Source organism: Sparus aurata, chromosome 4 (assembly GCF_900880675.1).
Source record: "Sparus aurata chromosome 4, fSpaAur1.1, whole genome shotgun sequence".
In the NCBI taxonomy this organism is placed as follows: domain Eukaryota; kingdom Metazoa; phylum Chordata; class Actinopteri; order Spariformes; family Sparidae; genus Sparus; species Sparus aurata.
Window position 1 is genome coordinate 25,856,473 of NC_044190.1, and position 27,200 is coordinate 25,883,672.

The 27,200-nt window shown below is 39.4% G+C and overlaps 1 protein-coding gene across 4 annotated transcripts; it reads right to left on the reverse strand.

Moving 5' to 3' along the window:
- Positions 1–4,326: 4,326 nt before the first annotated feature.
- usp10 (ubiquitin specific peptidase 10) lies at positions 4,327–26,961 on the reverse strand. Of its 4 annotated transcripts, none has more exons than XM_030414351.1 (15): positions 26,679–26,961; positions 19,551–19,619; positions 19,330–19,375; positions 18,886–18,945; positions 15,583–16,818; positions 12,837–12,928; positions 12,357–12,466; positions 12,209–12,267; positions 12,020–12,123; positions 11,524–11,623; positions 10,885–11,065; positions 9,871–10,036; positions 9,062–9,206; positions 8,093–8,158; positions 4,327–7,558 (listed from the first exon to the last, which is right to left on the reverse strand). In XM_030414351.1, the coding sequence occupies exons 1-15, from the start codon at positions 26,697–26,699 to the stop codon at positions 7,371–7,373; spliced, it is 2,643 nt and encodes an 880-aa protein (XP_030270211.1). In that variant the 5' UTR covers positions 26,700–26,961; the 3' UTR covers positions 4,327–7,370. The 4 variants fall into 4 exon arrangements, with proteins under 4 accessions (XP_030270211.1, XP_030270210.1, XP_030270213.1 ...); XM_030414350.1 differs by having other exon boundaries at positions 15,583–16,821; XM_030414353.1 differs by lacking the exon at positions 18,886–18,945.
- Between the last annotated feature and the right edge of the window lie 239 nt (positions 26,962–27,200).

Below are 27,200 nucleotides of genomic sequence, written 5' to 3' on the forward strand. Positions count from 1 at the left end.
AAAAAAAAAAAAGTGGGAACACAAAGTTCTTTTTTTGTGCATCATCAGTGGTTTTCGTCGAAATCAGTACGAGACATCTTTTTTCCTGTTTACGTGATCATAACGTTGTCCAGGTTTCTGATTATCGTTGTCAAGATGTGCCTTGATTGTTTGATCGCTCACCTCCTCTTTCTTCAGAGGTTGTGACTCTGAATTTACCTGGAAGCGGGATTTGACTTTTACATCTGATCCCTGCTGATGGAAAACAACGTATTGACAGTACAGTCAATCTTTACCACTATTAATTGATCATCTCTTATCTATTTTATTCATTTACTATGAGAATTATTTGTTGAGCTGGCACCAACAGTGATCATCAGAGCAGTCATAATATGTTCACATATGAAACGATAACCAGGATATAAATAATTTGTTGGTGTCAGAAAAAGAGCTGCAACAATTAATAGATTAGTTGCCAACTTTACATCCATCGCCAGCTGTTCTGATTATCAATCAATCCATTTCAGTAATTTTCTGAGATAAAAAAAGTTGTAATTCTAACAAAATAATTAATACAAAGATAATTTCCTGGGTTTTTTCTTAACTCCTCTTTGACAGTAAACTTAATATCTTTGGGTTGTGGACAAAACAAGACCTCTGAAGGATGCCATCTTGGGCTTTGGGAAAAAAAAAAGTTTGTGGATGATTTCTTTTAAAATGATGTTTTATGATCGTTAACGAACGCCACACACCAGTTACCTATGCTGTGTTTGACATTCAACCTGAAGACTATCCTGTTTACCATCCCTTCTTTTACTGATGCTGAGTTCATCTTAACAAAATTCCAATTTTCTGGAATACCACTGAGAGCAGCCCGTGATGGGAATGAGTGGGATCGTGGTTTTGTTTGTCAAAAACCTCAGTCTGGATATCCCGGTCCCCGAGGAGTCCCCCTGTGACAAACTACAGTCAGCTCAGACTTGATGACTGTATTTTGTTTTTCTCCTCTCAGAATTGTCGCCTCATGTCTCCGTATCAACCCAGACACATAATTCAAACCAGGCCAAACGGAAACTCTCAACTCTGCATTTTCCTCAGTGAGAGATTACACAACTCCAGCATTTGTTCACTGTTTGCATTTTGACTTTATATGATCTCTAACAGGTGGTACCCTGTTTTGTCTTTTTTGCGTTGCAGCTAAAGAGGAACCACACATACACACTGAAGGGTCGTGCTTCTCACACCAAACTGAGCGCTGGTTCATTTGGAGAGGGGCTTGTGGAGGTCCTTCAAACTGTTTACTTCCCTTAGAAACTGTGGAGTGCTGGTGGGCGTCTAAACAAGACGCATGGAAATAAGATGCACGAGTCGGGGGGGACTGTGGGAGACTGAATGAAGAGAACATATGGTGTGCGGGGTCTGATTGTAAAAACAAACCAGCGGGTGGATCACAGTGGAACAGGAAATGCACAAGAATCCCTCCTACGAGGACGAGGAGGCGATGGAGGTCCAGACCAGTCGAAATGTAAGCACACAGCACGAGAGCCGCTGTATAGAGAGGCCTGTATATACTGGAGCTGTAATGGTTTGTGACATCTTCGGTGGAGGACTGGCACCAGTGAAGAACATGCCGGGCATTCCAGCTTCAAGGCCGGGGCATTCACAGAGAAACTTCAGAGGCAACAGTCGCTGCCACTCACAGTTAGGGGTGGGCGGATCGATCCAAATATCGATAGTATCGATACCAAGGTGAGTATTGGTATCGGATCGATACTAGCGTGATGAGATCGATATTTTTGTTGCAAATCACACATATTTCTTCACAGAGTTTGTGTGAGCGCACTGTCTCTCTCAGTCCTTAAAGCGCAGCGCTCCTCTTCACCTCTCTCACTCCGCTCACTGTAACTCAAAAATATATACTTATATTAAGATATATAACCTACCTCAAGAATATAATAACCCTTTTGTGTATCTGTTGAAGGAACATTAGTATTCCTATTTAGGCTACATGCAGATAGGTTATACATTTAATTATGTTAAATATAATTTTCTTATTTGGCTAAAATCTTTGTCCTGTGTTTATCATTATTATAATCATGGTCAATTAATTAAAGGCAAAAGTACAAAATCATTAATTGATCAGGAATTTTCAAGTAAAAAGTATCAGTATCGGTATCGGCAATACTGGCCCTGTATTTACTTGGTATCGGATCGATACCAAAATTTGCAGTATCGCCCACCCCTACTCACAGTATACATTGATGGAAAGTGTCAGTTTGAAGAGATACATTTAAAGGTTCAAACTGAAAACAACATGTAAAGAAATGACCGTTTTCACATGATGACGTCCGTGTATTGTGTCGCCTTCACTCCCCCTGCTGCTCTGAACTCCCAGTCTGGACCACTAGATTCATGGTTAACATGTAAAATGTTTTTGTAATGGTTCTTCTGGAGGAATAAACTTTGTTCGTCCAAAAGATATACAGTAAAATTATTTCGGTGTTTTGATGGTAGTGGGGAACCTGAGCCGAAAACTTTCCTGCAAGTGCTCAGTTAGACTGAAACGATCCAAATCATTTTCATACTCAAACTAGTGGTGCTGCAATATCCCAGTATTTATGATAAAAGATATTAAACATTGAAATATTGATATTGTGTTGACAATACACATTTTTTGTTTGTCTTTTCACCAGTAACTGCCTCGTCTCCTTAATTCAGCCGTCCCTGACCGTTTTAGGCGTGTTCCAGATTCAAATGAAACAGACCTCCTAGTTTGGAAACCAGTTATAATCGAGTGGTTTTCTCCCTCCTACATTGTTGTATTGTATTTGAATTGTACAGGCCTGAACGGATAAACACACAAAGTATTTAACCAGAAGCGCCCAAAATAGAAAAAGTAAATTATATCAACGTCATCATCTCGTGACAGTTTGGGTCAGCCACTTCTGTAGAGGCTTACTATAAAGGATTTGCAGGTTGCCGTTTGTAAACACTCCATTTCAAAGCTGTTTGGTTGAGTCGCATTCGCTTTGAGTTGGCAAGCCACCAACCTCAAGTGTTGTCGTTTGACAACTCAACAATCGATTATCCCACGCCAGAACGCCTAGAAACTTCCCAAACACAGCAAAATAAGAAAAACGCAGGCAAAGGACAGTCACTGCTGATACAGACACCACTACGGACCTTAGTGGGTCATTGTACACATTATTGTATAATGATGACTTTTGTGTCTAAACATTAATAAAATAATTTTAAAAAGCAACAAGAATACTCCAAAGTTGTAACTTAAACAAAATGAGTAAAAAAAGCCACCAAAAATACTAAAATTGATCTTCAATGCGAACATTTTGAACCCTGCATCCATTCTCTATCAGATGTGCTGGCTCTCAAGGCTCCACCACCCCTCTTTCTCAGACATTTGCTGTGGTGGTTGCTGCTTGGTAAAGAGCAGGGTTTAATGTCTGCTGTCCGTCTGTTGAAGCGTGACTCAACACAGCCATAAGATGTTGTTGGAGAAGATGGGGCATACACATGTGACAAGATCCTCTTGTTCTCTTCTGCCGCTGCTGCAAGTGGTTTTGCTCGGTTGCACCAAGAGCTTATTCAAGTTTTGGTTACTCATCTCCACTCTGAACAAATATTTTTGATGCGTGGCACTTTAATCATCTAATGGCAAAATGACATGCTTATGTTACAGGAAAGAAACACATCATAAACTTGCCCCGTCGGTCTGCTCCTTGCATTGTGACCCAGAGGACGCTGGATTACTACAACCACTCAAATTACTGGCTTGTGTTAGAAAAATATGTTCAACAAACCACTCAGCTCCTTAAAAAAGGCCAATGTGGAGCAACATACGCACACACACCATAATCCATGCAGGCTGAAGGAGACACTTGTGAGTAGAGGTGGTCTATTGGTGGGTGTCCAAACATGTAATTTGCCCTTCAGGCTGCGGGGCTGTTAAAAAAAAAAAAAAAAAAAAACCAAGTTGCCATTGCCACTGACATTAACAAGGAAAATACTGAGCTTGATTTTAAGTTTGAGAGCAAAGCCACATTTCAGTGGACGGCAGAGCTATAGTAAGGAGGGAATAAATAGTAAGGAATACTAAAGGGCAGAAAAACCTTACATGGCAGATTTTTCAATGATGGGTCTGCTTCCCATTAAAGCAAACAGAGGCGAGCTCGGCCTCGGCCCTAAAGAGAGCACTGCGGGCACCGGGGCCGCCAGCTCGACCACAGGAGAGGGGAGATACAACATACTACAAATACTACACATAGTATATGTTGACATACAGGAATAAGAGAGCAATTAGCAGTGTGTGGTAGACCAAGACGCTGTGGATCGTTTTGTTGTTTTGGTTTATTGTGCACATTGTTCTGTAGGCCAGTCCAGAGTGTAGCGACTGCAGATGTTTCCAGTATTTACTGTATTATAAGAAAGCCAAGTAGTCTTCTGACTACACTTCATTAGCAAACTGCTTTTTGCACAATCCTTTATTTGAACAATTAACAAAATAGAATGCTGGAGGCTTAAAATTAAAAGACAGTATAGATTTTTTGTTTTTTTTTTAGGTCAATATCCCAACAATTCCCAGCAGACAATAGTGTTAGGAGCACATACTGAAAAGAGAAAACATTATTGAAGCATTTTCACCAGCACATTTCCTGACCAGCCGTGAGAGACTGAGATAAAACTATACAACAGAAAGCTCAAGGTGTCCCATTCAAAGTCCCAACTCTCAAAACATTCTTGAACAGGAAAGGGGGGGAAAGAAAATATGCAAGTCAACAAATGTCACACAATTTGTGCAGAAATGATCTACAAAGCCAGCAGCACAACTTAACTAGCAAGTTATGCATGATGTTTGGAACTCTAAACAGCATGCCTCAGTTTCCTGCGTGGAATGAGTGGTGGTCTGTGACGAGACATGGCTACAAGACCTCAGATGGAGAAGGCAAAGTAAAGTTTGAATATATGCTTAAGGAAAGGCAGCAGGGCCTGTATAATGTTGTCCTTTGGTTTAACTGGCGAAGACTTCTGGCTTTGAAACCCACAATAAAGAAGGTAAATTGAGACTGTGCACCATGTGATGATGTTATCTCACATAGAAGCTAAAAATAATTTACATATCGTGTAATTTTGGTGAAAATCTGACTTAAATTGTATTTCTAATTGAAAGACTTAACATAATCAGTCTTTATACTCATAATCAAGTGTCAAGAGACATGCTTCCTTAAATTATATGCTTGCGCTGCTATTAAAATGCAGGAAAGATGTGGAAAAACCACCTTCTTGCCGGTGTATCTTGTTTGAATTGATGAACAACTATGTGTAAGGAGGTGAAGTCTGGAAAAAAAAAAAAGGGGGGGGGGAATTTTTGTGGATCAAAGTACACAAGCCTGAATCATGTAGGAATACTTGATTTGATTACATTTTGAGTGTTAATACTGAGATTCTGACACTGATGGTTGTAAATAAAATGGGTCTTGAGAGGAAAAACAAAAATTCTGAAAAGAGAAAATGACAAAATGGAAATAATGTCAAGCAAAGAACTAGTTCAATTTTATTCATCGTTGTGCTTTAGCCTGTGTAATTTCTTTTTCGAAACACCAATTCAAATGCAAGCATATTTTTTCTGAAGGGAGCGAGAGCATGGGGACATCAAATAAATGATCAATGACAAAAAGAAAAGAAAAAAAAAGAGCTAATATCGTTTAGTAACTCAAACAAAAAAAAAATCATCACAATCAATGAATGATCAAAAAAATCTTCAACAAAAGCAAAACACTATCTCCTTTTGTGCACATGTCCAGGGTGTTTCCTCCAAAGCTTAGCACAGATGAAGTCCCACTTTCCCTCTAAACGCTCAGTTTCCCTCGACTGGGAGGAAACGCTGAGCCACAAAAGAGTAAATACATAGGTGTCAGGTACATTCCCCCTAACTCTTCACAGACATTAAACTTGCTGTTGGTGCCTGATTAGGGTTAGACTTGTACACTGAGTGGAAAAACATCACACATTGAACCTAAGGCAGCCCCCGGCTTTCTGCTCAGCTGGGGGGTAAGAGGGGTGTTGTGGCTCAAAACTACACTGATAAGCCACCTATACACAGGTGGAACCTTTAGACAAGTAAAAGACAAAAAAAAAAAAAAAGAATGGATAGAGAAGGAAATGTACAAAGTAAACAAGGGCAGGTTTTGCAGTGGAATCTGTCTTGATTGGTTGCCATCTCTCCAGTGCAAGAATTGAGTCTTAAAACTAGCGCAGTCCTTCAGGACCCAAACAAGTTTTCGGTCTGCTAGATTTTTCTTTTTTTTTTTCTTTTTTTTACATTTTCATCTAAGTATTTGCAAAATATGCATTTGCCTGTCATATTGTAATCATCAATCAGTTTACACTTTGTGCACAGAAGCTTATTTGTTATTTAAGTCTAAAGCGCATTAATATTATTTTTTTTTTTTAGATAGTCTCTCTAAATCTAAACCCAGATACCATAACAAGGATCTCTCAAACAAGGAAGCTGTTTAGTTTCCATTCAATGTGCCACCTATTTGTCTTCCCCTGTTTTTGATGGCTCAAGTTGTACCTAGATTTAAAAGCATCATAAAAGTGAGGAAATGGAGGAGGAGGAGTTGGTGGCAGAGAAGACGGTCTGGCCTTGGGAGGAGAGACTCATGATAATGCTGGTGCTGGGCCTTTTCAATGCACTAGGGCAGATTCAAATAGGCTTTTTCTCTGCTGCAAATTCATTATGCCAACAGTTCTCCTTACTAAAAGGCAAACACTGATATTTCTGGGTAATTTTCTTTAAAAAGGTAATTCAAACACAAGAAAATTACCCCAGCAGTCCACTTGCAGCCTATGGCAGATAGTTCTTCCTGTGTGTGAGTCCACTGTTTTGCCATCTGAGCCGAGCTGCGGGGCTCAAGCCAGAGGTGAGTCTCGGGTCCTAACCTAAAACCCCAACTCCACCTCTGTCTTTTCAACAGTCCTTTCCTTGTTGCTTTAAAAGTAAAACAAAAAAAGACAAAAAAAAAATTAAAATAAAAAACAGCAGTGGTGCACAGAAGAGAGAGCAGTCACAGGGAAATCTTTGTGAATGCAGTTTGTTTCTCTTCTTCCAAAAAAGAGACAAGGAAAAAGGTGTTGGAAAAGCTGGTTCTCAGGAAAGCGGGGACAGGAGGGAAGAAGAGGAAAATCTTGCAAGAGAACAAGTTGGGCAGTGTTCCTGTTCATTAGTTTGGTGTGTGTGTGTGTGTTTGTTCATGTCATGTGTAGATGTACTGTAATGTCAAAAGTGCATTTTGAGCATGTATGTTCTTGTGTGCGTTTGTAAATGTATTTCGGTGTTTCTTGCGTGTTTGCTGGGATGTGTATGTGTGTGTCTACAGCAGGTCGACGCGGCGGTAGTACAGCAGGTAGGCAGTGCGCTCTGCAGTCTGCTTCACAACCTGGTATTGGTTGATGACCTTCACTGTCTGGTCGTCAATGCGCAGCCAGCCGTTAAGACCAATGTGGAAGACATCAGTGGTGTAATGACCGCCTGTCGCGCTGTTCCCATGGTGATAGACAACTGGTAAAGTTGAGAAAGGGGGGAAAAAAGACATCAGAGAAATAGGGGATATCTCATTCAAGTCATTACTCCTCCATGACTTCAAAACTTGGCATTGTAGTGGCAGTTTAATTTTTACTATGAGCAGTTTAGCCTGAGGATTCACCTACATTTTTTTTTTTAGAACATTTTTCTAAATGTTTGGTTTTTACTCCAGCAAAACTAAATTAAGTTTTGGTTTTGTGGACCAAAGACTTTTTTTTCCCCAAAATTGTGGTATTCTTCCATTATGATAGAGTAAATTAAAGTAAAGTTGTTCCTGATGTCAAATGAAAGGACTACTGTCAACCAGAAGTATACAGAAGCAGCCACTCTGAAATTGTTGTTTTGGTGGATGAAGTAAGTATTGAGGTCGATTAAGAATCTCCACATTGAAAAACATGCTAAAAATACAACAACAAAAACAACTTTACAAGCCGTTGCAACAGATGTAAAAATGTGACTGAATTATTGAGAAGAAAAGATGAACAGCTAAACAAGGAAACACAAACGCACCTGCAAAGAGCCTGTATGTTCTTTGGCCTTTCACGACTTTTCCCCGAACTCCAGAGGACAAGAGATCTGAAATTAAAACATGGTGGGGAAAAACAGATTAGTCAGAGAAGCTCTGAAGCACTGCTTTAATGTTAGTGTTGTGACATAGCCTGTTACTGTCTACACTGCAGAATGATTAACAGATTTGAGTGAATTTGGCCTCTGTGCTGAAAAAGTGTTGCGACGACCTAAATTTGAGTCGCATTATGTATGAAACATTAAAACTCCTATTTGTAATGTAAATAATAATAATAATAATAATAATAATAATAATAATAATAATAATAATAATAATAATAATAATAATAATAATAATAACAATAATAACAATAACAATAATAACAACAATAATGTTATAATATTGCACAGCTTAGAAAAAAGAACAGTCTTATCTAGTTCAAACTTCACTGCAACATTTTCATCCTGATTCCTCTGAGGGTGTCCACAGCTGTCCCTTCTGAGCTACTAATAATGATTTTGCAACCTGAATCAATCAGTGAGTAAATAGTGTGTCATTTTCCTTAGTCTCTATTGCTGAGCAGATCAATCCTCTTGAGAATAACAGACCACTGTCTTTTTTAATATCAAGGACAGAACCATTGCATTTAGTGTAAATCGTAGCAACACTCGAGGTTAATTCTGCCAACACGTGGTTTTAATTGTTTACAGAGAAAACTGAGAAGCCTGTTGATGTGTGTTCAGTAACTCATGGACCTCATCGAGGTCCCAGGTCTCATGTTGGGAAACGGAATCTTGTTTACAACACATGTCGTAAATGCAATAGGGCTGTAAAGATTAAGTGACTGCAACTTCAAAAAATCTAAGTTATATGAACATAAAAACTGTTGACAACAGTGTAATGTATGCACTTTGTGAGTCCACTGGGCAAGTTAAAGGCTAAGTGTGCTCAGAAAAGTATGCGAGTCATACCTTTGCTGATTTCAAGGTCAACGGGGTATTCAATGTTCTTGATCAGTTTCTGGCAGCCTCCAGTCTTTTCAAAAATAAATCTCTTGAGATGGAGCACCAGCACAGGGGGCAGTTCTTCCAGAGTCACCCTCCGACTGATCTCAATCTGAAAACCAGGACAAAGAACACAAAAAAAAACACATGCAGTGAGAAAACGTGCTGTGATGACGATACAATTCTATCCAAGAAGAATAAAGGAGAACAAGATGTTATATTTTGTTGGAAATGCAAGAGTTGCTGAGCCCTTCAAAGCAAGGACTCATGAATCATTACATTTTGGGGCTTTTAAAGCACAAAAGACAAGAGTCGGGATGTAGACCAAAGTTAAAGATCTCTTAATGGCAAAAACCAGAGCCTTAAAGTTTATCTGTTACAAAGATGCCCATTATACAGCTGCAGAGCAGATGTTTCAGCTTAATGTTCACTCACTGAACCAATTGCAAGTATTTTCTTGGGAGATCTTGTGTACTGAAACCCGAGGAAACAATAGAAGAAAATTCATTGCTCAATTGCGATTATACCCTTCACCTTGTGTGGCGAACATTACTCAGTGCACATGGGTGAGAACCAAAACATTTTGATAAGTTAATCAAAACTGAAATTTAGCTAGGCACTATAAATACTTCTAATAAATATAAGAATTCTCTGAAAGTGAAGACAAAACAATAACTACCAGGACCTTATCATTACGTAAATTGCTTTGTAATTTGATGACATTTGACATTGATCTCAACTCAAACACAGCCCGGAAGTGTCCTTTTATTCATTACCTCCTGCTTGGTTTTTGAAGTGTAGCCCTGGACTGACTCTCGTGCCACCAAGGTTTCTAGAGCCTCCTGGACAGTGCGGATCTTCTCTGACTGGATGTCCAGCTGCAGGGTGAAGAATGGCTGCAGAGTCGCTGACTCTTTAGAGTTTTGCTGATACACCACCGATCTGACAACAAAACAAAACACCACGTTAGATATTAGAAGATACAATAAATGTTAGTAAGATACTGAAGTTGCTGAAAACCATCAATACCATATCATTTATTTCCATAACTTGCTTTGCCTGCATCTGTAGCTCATTACAACTAAACAATCGACACTGGAACCGTCACATGACCGGCCCAATGAATTATTCTATGTAAAAAGAATAATTTACCAGGTATTCAAAAACCAATTACAAAGAACAGTGCCCAAAGACATCCATGGGCTCCAGCCAAGCTCAGTGGGCGTACATACCAGACTCCAAACATACATTCCTGTATTCCATTTCTCTCTGGTCACAACCATTTCTGAGTAAATAATCCTTTAAGACACTGTGCAAGAAGTGCAGCAAAGGACTGTGCCAGACCAGAACCTCACAGAACATATTATTTAGGCAGGCTACACCCGCACAGGTTCTTAACTTTCCAATTTGTCTGTAAGTTAAGACCTTTGTTTTTCAATGTGTGCCCCACGTCTTGCTGTCGAGACATCTGACCTCAATTTAAAAGCGGCTGTTATTCTGACGGACTGTGATGCTAGTAAAAAAGCTGGAGATGACCAACTGAGGTCTTACACACTTTTTAAGGAGCACAATTCACACAGGGTGCACAGATGAAGAGGATACAATTATCTCCTACAGCTGGGGAATTTTTAACCTTCTAAGAAACAATGCGTAAAGAAAATTAAATACTCAAAATGACAGCACACAGTTCAACAGCCATCTGATATTCTTCCTAAACACGGGCCACATTATTTTCCCTTCACTTGAAAAATGTGTTTCTGAAATGGCTTCACAACGATCTGTCAACATACCTGATGTGCCCACCAAATATATCAGTAATGGGTGTGCGGACAAAGTCAGCTTGGCGAGTGATGGAAGTCTTGTTTCTGGGTCCAACTTGCTCCCACTCGTCCTCACTACCTTCTTCCTCCTTATCGGCAACATCTTCCTCCACACCTGGCTGGGACTCTGGTCCGTTCAGTGTTGGAGCTCCTATACAAGAAACAAGAAAGAAAAACACTTTATAGGACTTCAAATGACCCCTGAGCCCAATGTCAGATTACAAGTTGCAGGAAATCCAATAGAACTTCAACTGACTACAATGGCTAGGTGGTAGAAGTTTGTGAACTACTTATCAAAGCTAAAATCTGGATGTGGTGGAGTGCATATTCATTGTAGTTTGACACTCTCCACTGTTGAGAAATGGAGGCTGTCAGGCCACAAATATTAGCAAAAGCATCATTATTGCTTCTGTAAATAACAACAGTGTGCATGTTTACTGAGCTTATCGGTAGTTTGGTGCAGTTTATGTATAAAGTAAAGGGATTTATGCTCAACTTAAAGAGAATAGCAATGAATTGCAAAAAATGTATGCCATTAAATGTGATCTGAAATGACCTTTATCTTACTTGTGACGTGGTTTTAAGAAAGGAATTGGTAAAGATGCTTACTCTCTTCCTGAGGCGAGATTAGTTTTTTCAATGCCAGCATTTCCTCATGCAATCCGTTCAGAGTAAAGCCGAGATACTCCTCCGCATCCTCTTGTCGACCCTGTGAGTGGAGGATCAGGAAATCAGCACCAATTAAAAACACTACCGAGAATGCTTACAGTCAAATAAAACACTACTGTGTGCACATTAAAGCCCATTTAGTCATTCACTGAGGTAAACAGACTTCAAAGTTTATTTTACTAGTGAGACAGGATGTAACCATCTCTATCAGTGTTTGTATAATTTAATTCATTAAAACTGAATCAGAACTGACTCGGCATGAGTAACTGACTTCAATCAGACAAGTTGTCTAATTTCTGATCTGAAAAATGAGCTTTTAAGACATTAACAACATTCCCTTCAAGCACTGCATGTTCCAGACGAGTGTGACCATTAAAAAAAAAAAAAAAAAAACGCACACTGACACATTGTTTTGCAGTTAAGCAGCACGGCTTACCTTCTCTGAGAGACTTGACTTGATGAGAGTGAGGAGTCTATATATGTAGGTTGGTTCAAAAGGGACACCAGGCCGAATGTCTTTCATGACCTTTTCACCAACAGCTGCGGGGGCACGAAGCACATCACGTCAGTGACGTTGATAGAAAATGAGACCAAATGTCTTTGGATTTATTGTTGGACATCTTACCTTGCTGTTTGGCTTTAGATGGCACAGGCATGTTGTTGAACTCATTCACCAGCCTTACACTGGCAGACAGAAGGAAACAATGGTGACGTCTCATTTTAACAAGTCACATTTTAACAATTTGATGTCGACTTTCAGAAATGCTACTCACAAGTTGTCTATCATGGGTGTGGAGGTACATGGTCTCTGCGTTTCATTGTGCAGAGGAATGGACTTCATCAGGTGATACATGGGAGGGCATGCAATCAGGGCCTGTAGGGTCTGAGTGTTTAGAGTCAGGGAGGAAGAACGTGTGTGGAAAGGTATACAAAGAGCTGCTATCGCTTTTCTAACTTGACAGCAATGGATGATGCTCTAATTTGATAAAATCCCTGGTGTGATTCTGTAGCTGGTTAAAGTGATGTCACACCTCAAGACAAAGAAAGACACTACACAACACAGTAACAGCATTCTTAAAATTGCATACCAGCTTGCCACTGGGTTTATCCATTATTATGGTATTTGGCTTCACAACTATACAAGAGCTAAATATGTTGGCCAAAGTAAAAGCTGTACATGTGGAAAAACACTGCTGAAGGGTAAAAAGAAATAAAAAGGTGCAGGTGAAGCAAACAGCCAAGTGAAAGGATACAGCGTTGATATAGCACCAGTTTCCCTTGTTGATCAGTCCTCTCGGCTGCAAAGACACTGGTTTATGTATCAACTTCACATTCTCAATAAGTTCTGGGGATTCAAACAAACACACTCTTCTTAAACAGGAAACTTCACACAACTACAACAAACAGTGAAAACACATGTCAGCATGGTTTTATGAGTGAATACTTTCACGTCATCAACACTGTGGAGAATATTCTAGCAAATCATTCCTGAATTTTCACTTTCAAAAAACAACTGTTCCTTCTTATATTCCTGCCTCTTGTGACAAAAGCACAACAGACTGGCTGAATAAGAGCAAGGACTTGCTGTGCCACGCCTAGGAAGGGAGACTGCCACTCAAAAGACAGCTCCCATGGTAACGTGGGCATAGTTTTACAAAAACATGATTAGCTGTAACAAAAAGACACAGAGTGACACATGCACATAAGATGATACAAACATAACATTAGTACGCTTGTCCTTGTTCATCTTTCCTTCTGTAATGTCATAGGATGTACTTGTGTTTAAATGATTCAACAAAGACACATTGCATTATCAGATTGAGACAAACATTGACAATCACTTCAGACCTCAGTTCAGAATGGACCCATTTCTATTTTATGTAGCCATTAACTATAATCCATTAATCATGCTGGTGCTTGATTATTTTGTGAAAGGGTGTTATGAAACATAACCTCAGGTGATGCAGTTCTAGAGCAAAGTATTAAGTATTTCAACTGAGAAGTGCCAGTGGGTCATAATGACCCACAAAGATTTTAATCACTTCTCTTGTAGGAGAAAAGGTGTGGCTACACACTGCATAGGGAAATTCAACTTGCATGCAGCATGATAAAGTGCTGTGTGACTTTAAAATGGCTGTTCTTATTACTTATATATTTAGTACATGACTTTTGATCTGCCTATGGTCTCCATTTTTTCACACCTATGACCATCTTCCATATGTGCCAAATCTTAAAGTTGTGAACATGTAAAAGAAACATTGTCACATTTAATTTAATCAAATCAGTTAAATAGACTATACAAACAGATGGTCTATGACTCAGCGCTGGTGTAGTTCAAAGCAAGCTGGTCTCTTTAAAGTTCACATGGAGCTCTATAATGCAGCAGACTAAACACTATCAAATGAACACATTAAAAAACTGCTTAGGATCTAAAATGCACAGTACTCTAAACAGTGAGGATAAACCTCATTCCCACATTATGTGGTACAGTCTATGGTCTCAGTATATAAAAGCATTCTCCCACAGGGAAAAACAATTACTCTAGAGGATCAATATGACCCACTGGTGCTTTGCAGTATATTGTTCTGTTCAGTATGTTCTGTAGATACAAATATAGCCACAAGGTTTTATGGTTCATGCATAAGTAGAATGATCATCTCAAAACACACTGTTACTGTAAAATGAAAACTTTGCATCTCAAATTACACTCAATATCTGCTGAGCACTTCGAAAAAGAGACAGTGTGCTGAAAATGAGCACTTATGACTAAACAGGATTCTGTTTAAAGTGGAACACAAAACCTGTGGTTAAACAAATGGAGGCCTCTGGTATGTTTCCATAAACTGTACAATTACCCAAACAAGTGTATGTACAGGCAGCATAATCAGATAATCTATATAGTCAAATCTTAAATACTGCTATGAGGAGGCAAAAAGCCCCATTATTGGACTAAAAACAACATGAATGGAAAAACAGTTCAGAGAACTTCTGTATCTGTTTGCAAGTTCTTAAATGAATGGACTCCAAAGTGATCTCCATTCACAATAAACTGTGCTTGTTTGTGTGTTCACTCTGACTAGTCTTCCCTTCATTACACAAAACTACAATTGTTTGGCTATAGTCTCCTCTCATTTTCTAATCTGGAGTTATTTAAAAAAAAATATGTTGTGCTCTTTTGGCTTCTCTTCGGTGAATATGACTCTGCAGGAGGAGCAAATGTATCCGCTGCTATAGGAATCCAGGTATTTAAAGCATATTATATCTCTATTATTTATTTATTTTTTTTACATCTAAATGGCATAATAATTTCTAAACTGTAGCTAAAATGTAAATGTTTGGCAATTCTTTAATGCAAAGAAAATAATCTGATTTCAGGACCTTTAAATAATTGTCCTACAAACCCTTAAAACCCACCTAAAAAACAATCAAAGCACACAAACTAATGCACACTTAAAAGGAGGAGCATGTATGTAAATCCTCACAACAGTTGAGGGCCTCGTCCTGTGCTTTAAATGCCTTTTTCCTCACAATGTGTGAGCTTCGTTAAGCATTCTCATAATCTTGTTGGTCAATGAGATAAGTGGGTTACACAAATGTGACTAATGACTTAACATCTCACAGGTACTCAGGGGTAGTACCTCCATCTAGTGTTCATTTCTTGAATTTCCTTAACATGAACGCAACATGCCTATAACCAACTGTGGCAGGGTGTTACTGAGCAATTTGAACCACTCAAACTTAATCTATATATGTAGGATAGGATATAGAATTATCAGCAGCAGAATATGAAGCCCGGTCACTTATGAAATCAACCCTTCAAGAGTATCATGTTTTAAAGCTGAAACACACATAGGAATACATGTAGTAGGACCAGTACATTTGTCTCAACATTGCCACCAAGTGGAGGGGGTGTGGATTTATCAGCAAAGCACATGTCACACTTTAAGGCTATTTTTTAAGATAAACATAAGATAAACAACAAGCTTCTTCATATAATACCTGCAAGTCTAGGGGCCATAGGATCCTCTGATACGTGGACAGGGCCATCCTTGACCTCCCCAACTTTCTCAGGCTGCTCTGGCGTAGCAAGGGAAGAGGACACCACTTCCACAACATTCTTTACCTCCACAAAGGCCTGAGGCCCCCCAGGCAGAGGCTTGGAGTTGTGAAAGAGGCTAGCCCAAGATTTGGGGAGGTTGGCAGTAGGTACAGCTGCAGTCGCAGGCGAATGGGCCTGCTCTGTCACTACCGACTGGGCAGCAGAGTCTGGGGAGACCTGCTGAGCCTGCTCCCCACTCTCACAGTCTTCTTTGTGTCTGTCTGCACCGACAGGAGTATCAGGCACTGCTAGCCCATTGGCCACCCCACTGTCTGCCATTTCCCTTTCCTCCAGTTCAGTAGTCGTAATGGAAGTGGCGACAGAGGAGGTGGCCACAGCAGCTGAAGGAGGAAGAGGTGATTTGGAGCGGGGACTGTGTGGGGTATCTGAAAGTTCAGGGCTCTGTGGAGCCAAAGGATCTGGCTGCTGATCTGCAGTCCTCGGTCCCTCAGTCATCCCTCTGCTTTGAGAGGAGGATGAAGAGGAGGAAGTTGCATTGTTGCCATCTGATAAAGAGGCAGCTCCACTTGTAAAGTCCAAAGAAGAGTCATCAGGGCTATCACAAGTCCTCTGATTGGCAGTAGATGTGGGGGCAAACTTGGCCGCTGCCACAGCAGCTGCTGATGTTCCTGTTGAGACAGGTCCAGGGGAGGACAGTTCAGCCCCTGACAATGCCTTACCGTCCACATCTTCAGCACTATGGTGTGGGCCTCCGAGTGCATGTCCATTCACCAGTGCTGTCACAGGCGTCCCATCTGCTGCACTGCTGCTGTTGTTACTGTTGCCAGTCGATGGGTCCAGGTAGTTGTAATACCCCGGCGGTCGCTTTTTCTTTTTCTTCCTCTCTCGCTGTCCCAGGCTGCCAGGGAGTCCATCCATGTCCTGGCAGGCCTGGTGATTGTCCAGGGCTGAGGGCTCTGAGTCAGGGCCATCCAGAGAGTTAAAGTCGGTTCCATCAGGTACGTCAGCTGCTGGAGGAGCTGTCTGTTGGGCTTTCTGGGCAGACGGGCAGCCCAGGATGAACTCTGGAGCCTGGGGGTTCAGGGTGCTCGACACCTTGTATAAGGGATCATTCATCCCGATAGGCTTGGAATCCATCACCTCGTCAACACCAAACTCGATGCGCTGATAGTCTTCTGCTGTAGATCACAATTCAATCAGTTAGTGACTGAACATTTTGTCTTCAAATACAGCCTTGATATATAAAAACACATTGTTGTATTACACTCTCTGCTGCAGAGTTTGCTTTAAAATCCTTATTTCTGAACAAGTATGCCATCACCCAAAAAGGGGTCATGGGAGCTCTGACAGGATCAGACATACCAATAAAGAGGAAAAAAACTCCTGTTAGATCCGTTTTTGGCCCAAACAGCTAACGTTGTGTCTATGCTCAACCAGACCGCATTCCTTCTGAGCTTATGTGAATTCCAGGGATGTTGTTAACGAATCCAGAAGTGAGGTAATTCAAGATTCAATATTTCCAATGAGGTAGAGGGAGACAATATAGTCTGAGGGCTTGTTTGATTTCCTAACCCACAGCCAGCAATCAAATGGTTATTGCCCTGATTTTATTACAAATGTTATTTTAATCAATTTAATCAAAACTCTTATACAAAACCAGATGAATATCAGTAAAGACTCTTTGTCTAAACTGTATTTTATACAGTTGAAATATATAAAAATACATTTCGAAAACGAAAACTGTTTTGCACAAGAGGTCAACTACATTGTACTGTTTGGGGTGACCTTAAAAAAAAAATCGAAATAAGATTTACTGAGTTTGTATTCATTAGCTGTTGTTCAAATATAAAGGTGTACTTAGTTTCTTTCTTTAGCAATGTTGAGGACACATTCCTTCATTGGATCTTGATGAATGGACAGTAATGTAGTAAAACATTTTACCTGGACTCAAAATCTCATTCATAAATAAACCATGAATGAACCACATCCTCTATGCAGTTTGTATTCTGATGGCCACATCTGATCAGCATATGATTAATTAAAACTGTTGCAGCCTGCTAGTGTTCCAATTAGGGGTGGCGCAATATTGATATTAAAAAAAAAATTATAATTCACAAGGTAATATCGTGTGAATAATCCAGTGAAGATGTTTCGGCCTTGTGCATCTTTTGTTTATGAGCTCACCTGGTTGCCTTTACACTAGAACTTGATCTCATTGCAATTGTTCTGTTTATACAATTTTTCGAGATATTTATTTTTCCATGATAATCGTGTAGTGAAAATCTAATATGTTGAGTACATGTTGCCATGGTGCCAATTTATCCAAAATTGCAGATTTGTTACTTGTGCAGTTATATTAATTTTCTTGACTTGTAAAATGAATTTGGAATGGAAACACTGTATTCAAAATATCTTATACATTTTATAAGATATTCCGTGGTGAAATGATGTGAACATTTTTATAATGGAGTCCTCATCAGTGATGTACTTCAATGCGTGCCATTTCTTGAAATCTGAGTACTTTTTATGTCTTCATTTTTATGTCATCAACTCCTCCCAAAGTAGAACAACATTAAACACAACAAATGTCACCATTACAAAATAAAAGAACTTCGTTTAGATGAAATTTGTTGCATGACAGCTGAAACAGTAAATGATTATGCAGTGAGAGGCGCAAAGTGAGAAGGTGAACAAACAGGAAACATTAGTAAGTGCAAATCAGAAAACTCATTTAAGAGAGATTCATCTCGACACAGCTGACTGGTTACCCAAACTGTAAACCCTGATGTTCTGCAGGGGTTAAGTATGAAAACAGCAGTTTACTTGGTCTACTGAGATTAGAGGATCTTCTGTTAGTGTTACTGAAATCACACTTCATTCAGCAGTAAAATCTTACAATGTAAGAATAAATATGCACACACGTTAGCATCCACATAAACCATCACTATGCCCTTAGTTTTAAAAAAAACAAACAGATGTGACTGTTAAATCATACGGAAATTCAATCGGATTTAATCAACTCTGAGCCCTGCAGTTGTGAAAATGCATAATATGCAAGAAAAGATAAGATACTTGACAGTATCTTGAGCATGCAAAGCTCTACAGATTTTACCAACAGGCAAGAGAAAGAATACAGGCGCAAGGTTTAGAAAGCCACCAGTTATTGAAGCCTGGATTTTGAGTTTTTAGAGCAAACGTACAACAGCTAGTCAAGCCACAGGGTGTCGGACTCCTCAACTCACCGCAAACCTGCAGTCCCATAGACTCCATAATATAAGGTACAGCAGGAGTGCAGTAACTTCCTAAATAGTCAATACAAATCATGGTAAGGCAAATGTCATGTGCAAACGGGTACCATTTCAAAGAAAGGTGGCTATTACTACATTTGTATTTCGTGGCTCGAAATTTAAGAGTGAAAATTGCATCCTATAAAATAGTCGATATCTACATGGATTTGGAATCCATGCTAAACAATATACTGTAGGTATAAATATATGCAAAATATAATCACATCAATAGCATCTCCCTGCCAGGCAAATCTACCTTACATTAACAAGACCTGCTTTGAAAAACTACAGTGATGTCAACCAACAGCATGAGAGAGATCAGGGTATTTAATGTCAAAGAAATTTTCAAAAGCAAAAAAAGTATCTTCTAGCAATCTAGCATATGTGAAACATACATACCAGAAGACTGAGTCACGCACGGGACTTTGTCATTGAACGGAGGAAGCTGTGAGAAAAGAAAAAGCAAAATTAAGAGTTCAAAAAAACATTCACTAAATTTTTAACCAAATTTGATTAACACTTTTTTAAATAACTAAACATTAAAAAAGTATCAACATCAAAATGGGTGGTTGAAATTCGGGACATTATTTAACATTACATGTTGTAACCCAGCTCCTTACCTCAACATAACATCGTGGAGTCACAAAGAACTGATTGATCTCATCAGGGCTGAATTCCCCGAAGATGTACTGTGGGAAGAAATCAATATAACCCATAAGCATTTGAGAAAGGGAATACTGTAAAAGAAAATATCTTTCTATATATTTGTACATTTTTCCTGAATTGATGCAAATGGGGAACCAGCCAATTATTTTCTTGATCAACTGATTAGATGCTTGGTCTATAAAATGTCAGAAAATGGTGAACAGTGGTTTTTGCTCAAGTCCAAGATGACGTCCTCAAATGTCTCATTTTGTCTACAACTCAAAGAAACCCGACAATATTTGTGAAAATGGAAACAGATCAGTCTTTTTTTTTCTCCTCAAACTGATTAATCAATTCTCAAAAAAAAAGTTGGCGATCAACTTAACTGAATAATTAAAATGAGTTACAACACCTTCGATCAAAGCAGGAGAAAAGTTAAGTAATTTACTGTCCTCCTTGCTACAACTGGAACGGATTCAAAAAGGAACAGTCATTGGATATCTAGGTACAAGGGCTCCTGTTGGAGTCAGTCATCAACCAGACTGAAATGCTTGCTTGTACAAAGGTAAAGCACAACATGAAGTGATGAGTCATGCAGTGTTATACAGAAAACATGAATACAAACGTCTCAGATTTCATTCCAGGACTGTTTATGTGAAGTAGGCTTTTTTCGAGTTTCTAACACAGTTTAATACAAAGCATCCTCGTGCTCAAAATAAACCAAAGCAGATGTTATTTACGCTCGTAACTTCTTAACAGAACGGAACTAAAATATTCAGTCTGACCTTTTGAAACAACAGATATATTTGACTTCTGTGCTTGTGATTTTAAAACTGTACCTAACTGTTATTCAGAGCAGTGATTCTATATTGTGTTTGTGATTTTGTAAAATGATAGAATGTATGTGGGGTTAACCTGCCTTCTGGTTATAATTCACTTAAATCCACTTACTACAATTTACAGAACTGAAGTAATTTTCTTTTCCTTTAATAGTTCTGCCAAGAACACAAGTATACTTCCTCTGGTATAACTCTTAAAACCTTAGCCACTTAAAGACTGCAGTGTTTGCCTACGTAGTGAATATGCCACAGATTTGCCACTAGCAACTAGCATACAATTATGAAAACTCCATGATAACCATTGAAAGGGGTTTCACAAGGCCTAAAAGTTTCAGAACCATTTTGAGCACGCATGAATGAAAATGTGCGCCATGAAATTAAATTAAAATCGTTAAATGATTATTATTCAGACAAGGAAAGAGAGGTGACCTACATGAATGCTAAATCACTTACCCGCAGCTAAACAAACCACTTAATTAGCTTGCAGGCTCTGGCTCTCATAATCTTTTTTTTCCCCCACCACCACACAGAAAAGGCTTCGAAATCATGACCTTATCAGAGTTAAATGCTCGTATCCATCAGGTTAACCAAAAAGTTCTGCAGCTGCACCCATCAGAACTCAATTGCTACGTAGGTGTGACTGTGTAGACAACCTTAATTACAAACAAGCAAAAAAGGATGAAATAAATGATGAGATGCAATATTACTCTCACCTCCCCTTACATTTTTGCTTTATTCATATTCAATTGGTCCATTGTTTGTTTTAACTGTCATCACTCAATGATGTCATAGTAAAAGAAAAAAATGTAAAAAACTACTTAATAACTGATCACTGACGGGTGATCCTTCAGGGGTAACCCTGCACTCTGCCCCACAAGTGTCCGCATGTGTATGGAAAACAACGCAAAGGAGAAAAGGTGAAATGAACCCACTAGCCATGCCGTTAATCCTCTCAGTGCAACGTGAAAGGGGAGGCACAGAGAAAAGAAAGTGCAGCTCAAGCATATGTAACTCTTTGCAAACGAGGCCCCACGCGAGGGCCCACATTGCTGAAATGGCACTACAAGCGACAAACAGCCAACCGTAATCCAACGGCCTTGGGATGGCTAATACAATCACAACAGAAAGAATGTCCCTTTGCTTCTTTCTGCAGGCGTGCCACACGTACCACACTAAGCTTCCCTTGCTGTTCGTTTGGACTGAGGATTACAACAAATTAGCCATCTGTATGATTTCAACACAGTTTAGTGACGACACCACACGCCCACACACACTTCAGGGCTATAGGAAGGTCTTGGCATAATGCTTGGCACAATTCTACTAATTTTACATTATACTATACAAGTTATACATGTCTCACACGTTTGCAGTACAATGATACAGAACATGATCTTCCAGAGACTGATTTCAGGATAAATTAGCGTCATTATGATACTTTCTCTGCAAAGATTTTCAGCTGTAACTGAATGATAATTCAGTGTCACACATGTGTAGATCATTTTAAAATTAAAACTCCCTATCAAACAATTTCACCAAAATACACACCGTCACGCTGGGGTCACATAAAGGTCAAATCTGTTATCTCCAACACATAGCAAAATTGATAACCTGAATATTGACAATTAGCTAAATGCATGACTTTCTGAATATATATGAATCCAAACATTGATTTTATGGGTGACAATTATGCGGCCAGTTTTCACGCATGTGAGATAGCGTCGGGAACCCCTGTTACCACATCTTTCTGACATCAGATTAGGGGTGATATGTCTAACATGTTAGAAAAAAGACATACCGACATTCACAGCCACTTCAGGCCATGATTGGCCAGCTGTGTGTAGGTAAGAAACTATGCAAGGTTTGAACTTCCTTTTCTTGCTCTCTTTTTCTTTGAATATACAACTATTTGTGGCACTTTTTATTACAGTACGACTGATACTGAAATTTCGGCGCTGATACCTGTATTGCATAAATTACAATATCAATATATCGGCCAATATACACATTTTGGGAAATGACTCTTCAAATGCGGAGATCAAACACTTGTGCCAACACAGATAGCTGATCGAGAAAGGATACCTTTTTGACAAACTTTGTTTCAGTGCACTGGTGGCATTTTAGACCTTTATTGGGAATTTTATATTTATACAATTTCCCTGGAATCTTTTTTCAGAAAAGAACAACCAACAACATCCACGCCAATACCAATGTACTATGATAGGCTAATGTTGGCCGGCAGATGTGCCTACTTTTCATGTGCACAGCACCAAAAATAATTCTATCCTGCTTCCATTACATACATGTCTTTGTCACTTTGTCACTAGTGCTTGATGACTACAAAATGTTTATTTCCAACGAGTTCAGACAACACATCTTATTTTCTAGAATAACCTGAAAGTAATACCCAGAGGTCTGACTGCTGCTCAAACAAACATTGTACACCATAACTAGAGTATGATGCCATAACTGGGGGATCACGGTCGGTATCACAGTGTTTGTTCTCTTAAACTGGTATGCAGAGTTATTAATGGACAACTTGGCTGAGCATAAAATGCTGCAGCGCCACTACAAATAAGGCCAGGCAAGTTTTCAATGAAACTCCGGAGCATGCCTGTGTCTGAATACTGGTGTGATGTAGTAAGAGAATGACAGATGGTTACAAAGCACAAAGTACAGAGTAGTATGACAGAGGAAGAAAGGAATCACTGTCATTTATACTGCTTAATGACAGGTGCTGTAAGCCAAAATCAACTGGTCAGCAGTTCAACAAAGTGGTAACACATCAATTTATTGTTATGGTCATAAGTAAGCCTGAAAACAACCATTAATTTATTTTTAATTAACCGGAATGGTCTGCTTGCAAGATTAAATAATGATTTTTGTAATTTGTTTTTATCCAATAGTACATTTTGGACGACTATATCTAATATCAGTCAGTCCTTCGTTGGTAAGTTTATTTTGGTGATTTGTCATTTTATTTAGCTAATTTAATGGTGATCTGAAGAGGAGATCAGATCAGATAATCAGTAGTTGCCACTCCAATTTTGTGTACTGGAGGATTTGGATATCCAGTAGTTTCCTAAAAGCTATCATTTTAGGCTGATTAAAGATGGAATGATCACACTAACAGTTTGCATGTAAGGGTTACATTCTTATTTTAAAGTACAGCTGAGGCTGCTGTGATTTCACATGTTTTTTTCCCCTTTAAATCCTGTTGACAAAAGTGGGAAATCTGACCCATGGATTAAACCAGATTAAAAAATAAAATAAACTGGGGAATCACTTGATTGTTTGGTTTCACACTACAGGGATCATAAGATCTGCACCAAATTTAAATAGATGCTGAGACATTTCAGTCTGGACTTTAGTAGCATACCTATGATAAAGTATTGATTGTGTTGCTACACCTCTGGTGCATTCTCATTGTGTATGCATCTGGCATGACTAAGCGGAAAACTTTGGTCAACTTGGATGACAGTGTGATTTGTTTGTGCATTTAGAGTGTGTTTTGTTTTCCCAAGGGGGTTGCTGAAGATTACTATCCCACTCACAGATTTATGCTTTGGCAGAATGCTGGGCTGAGCTATGCAGACATTATGAAAACAGGGAGGATGTCGCAATAATAGTTTTAAGTTTCAAAAGGCGCCATTTCATTGTGTGACATATTCTTCACTACAATGAACACAGTCGATCTGGTTTATTCTGAAACTTCTCCGTGGCTGCATGTTTAATCTCTGGAGAGTAGATCCATTTTATCAAACTGCATGCCGTGAGAGGAAGCTCCCTCTTTACACTGCTTCACTAAATTATGAGTCTAGAGGAATTAACTACAGTTGTCATGTCACTGTAATAAAAACATTTCACATCAATGTCACACATGGTTCCTTTGTATTTTTACTAGTTTTGAAAGACACATTTCTAAGGCATATAGGTGTAAGTGATAACATGTTTAAGCTACATAGCCAACAAACACTATCGATCTAGATGCCTGAATTTAAACATGTGGTACTGACATTTTGGTCAATATCCATACCTGCGTCTATGGTGATGTTTCCCCACAACTGACTTTTTTTATTCATGTTTTTACATAATTAACTGTCAAAACTTTACAGTCAAAATACAAAAAATAACTGCTCTTATTCTTATGTTTTTAAAATGTAACATTTACGAGCCAGTTCCAACTGCCGACTTTCCATTTTTCTTGCAATGACTAACACAAATCTCATTTCAAACTATCTACTCCCGCAACTGATTTTAATGATTTAATTTTACATACCATTTGGTAAAAAAAGGAGAAAACATGTTTTAACCTCTCACAGTGGCCCAGCTTAACTACTTAGATGAAATACAATAACCAGTGATGTTAGTATTCTACTTTTATATGGCACATTTTCAAAATAATTACAATCAGCTGTGGCACTTTGAGTTGTCAGATTGAAGCCGTTTTTGTGTTTCTGTGTTTGCAGATGCAGATACAGAACAATATTGATAAGCATTACCAGAATGACCTGTTTGCCATGTTCTTTCCCAGAAGAGCGATATACCCTTCACTGCTTGTGTGCCTTGTTCTGCCTCTGATTATTTGGCTGCCCCACCTGTTTATCAACTTCTCTTTCACTGTCTTTTCTTTTTTTCTACTCACCTGTGCATTTATCTAAACAGGGTAAAACAATGTAACAGTGCCCCTTTTATTTACATGAACAGAGTATTTTACACAGAGGACGTACTATAAAAGAGGACTTGTTGAAAAAGAGGAAAATGATTGCCAAATAGGACAACTAGAACAAATGAAATAGTTGACAGGGGTCCAAATCTGGTTGCCTGGGAAAAGTCTGTTTAATGTGTCTGTCACTACTTAATTTAAAGTATTGAGACTACTTTTATGTATTGCGCTTTTCATTCTATGCATTTTAAACATAATATAAAAATGAATGCCCCTTCAAGGCAGGTTAACTCAACTTCAATGGGTACATGTCTGATTACTCATTTAAGCTGACAAATATTCTACATGTGATCATGAATCATAAAAAGTGCTGTTTGAAAGAAGCCCAGAAGGGTTTTCCCACATACACACTCACTTTGCTGAGCAGTGAGCCAATAGAAACACTGAATTTTGAGGGCAGGAAGGAGCGTGAAAGCATGCAGAATTAAGTCCTCAGTGAGGGTTCCCTTCCTATGGTTGTTAGCCGTGTGCTGTTTCTTCAGCTGTCAGGCACAGTTTGAACTGGTGAAGCTTGTATCTCTGGCTTCAGTTTTTATAATACTGTGTTGATTTTTGTCTTAAGTTGAACTTTCATTCAGTAAACTACTAGAAACTTCTGATCTTGCATGTCTCTGCATGCAGAGCTAGACTTCAAAATGGGCCTTCCCACATGATAGCCAACTTCCCCAGAAATGACACCAAGCTTGCCAAGCTAGCTAACAATCCAAGTTAACAGTGGCGGTGAAAGGACACACTCGTGCAGCAGTGTGCAAACTCAATCGTGTTTCTAAATGTTTCCTGATTAAATCAATTGTCGCTATCAACGAAGGCCCACACTGTCGCATTTGTATTTGGCTAACCAGCTAGCGGAGAGATGGCAAAGTACAACCACACCACCTGTGCCAAGCTGTTAGCTTGCTAAAGGCGATGTGAGAGGCAAGAAATTGTCCTCTCCTTCCTCGCAACCGCTTAGAAACAGCAAATGATCACATGCAAAATACTCCACACAATCGTCATTATGCTTTCAAGCTACTCATTTGCAGTTAAAGCAGTTATGGAAATATGCGCTCGGGGAAGGCCTGTCGCAGCAGTGGGCAGGTGGGCCATGCATACACGCAGCAGTTTTCTATGTCACTTAGCTCTGGGAAATAACACATGACACTTGTGGGATCTCTCACCAAAGTGTTGCTATCATCAGATTAAGCACGATGTTGTGTCATTCAGCTAAATGTGGCTGTTGTATCCTCAAAACCTGCAGTAGATAGTACCGCTATCTCAATTGAATGGAGGGACCAAGGGCCTGTTAGCTACCATGCCGTGTTTCAATGAGGCTTAGGGGGGCATTAGCAAGCACTTTTTAGTACTTACATTTTCAATGACACGACTAGCCAGATGTTCAAAATAACAACACGCAGCCGATCACATTGCTACTACAGTGTGGCACTATTTCTGGTAGAAATGTTGTACAAATGAGGAGCGGTCGTTGGTCTATAAATAACGTTAGAGACGGCGTGCAGCAGGAGTTGTTTTGCAGGCTAACGTTAGCCAGCTAGCTTAGCTACCTGGTTGCTGTAAGAAGCCATGCTCCCGGTGAGATTTTCCTCTCCTCCGCTGACAAGATGAAAACTCTCCCGGGAAGGTGGTGTAGGTTTGTAATGACAGTTACAAAGGGTGTCCTACTTCGACGTCATTGTCATTTTCCCAACGTTGTCCTGGCAGTCGTAAGTTTGATCCATGTAATGCATCAGCACTTCATGCTGCTCGCCTTGCCGTCACCGCCATTTCTGTCTCTTCCTCGCTTGCTAGCCAAGCCAGCGCGCGGTCGGTTGTATTGGCAGCGTGAGCTCGAGGAATAACGACAAGCATTTCCGGTGATGGTGTGCTGCAGGACTTCACAATAAAAGTCAGTTCATCTTCAATCATGGATAATCCCCTGACCTGTGACCTCCGGTGTGTAATCTGAGCAATCAAAAGTTATATTCCCATTATATTCGCTTCTTTCCAAGCGCACAGTGAGTACAACAACTCTGAAGCAGATTTATTGTGTAGAAGTTTTCATATTCAATTAGGAATTTAGCAATTTC

Coding starts and splice junctions, on each gene's coding strand:
- usp10 (XM_030414350.1), bottom strand. CDS start 26,699: ATGGCTTCTTACAGCAACCAG. Junction 12,124..12,208: donor ATCTAAAGCCAAACAGCAAG/GTAAGATGTCCA, acceptor GTGCCCCCGCAG/CTGTTGGTGAAAAGGTCATG. Junction 11,066..11,523: donor AATCTCGCCTCAGGAAGAGA/GTAAGCATCTTT, acceptor TTTCTTGTATAG/GAGCTCCAACACTGAACGGA.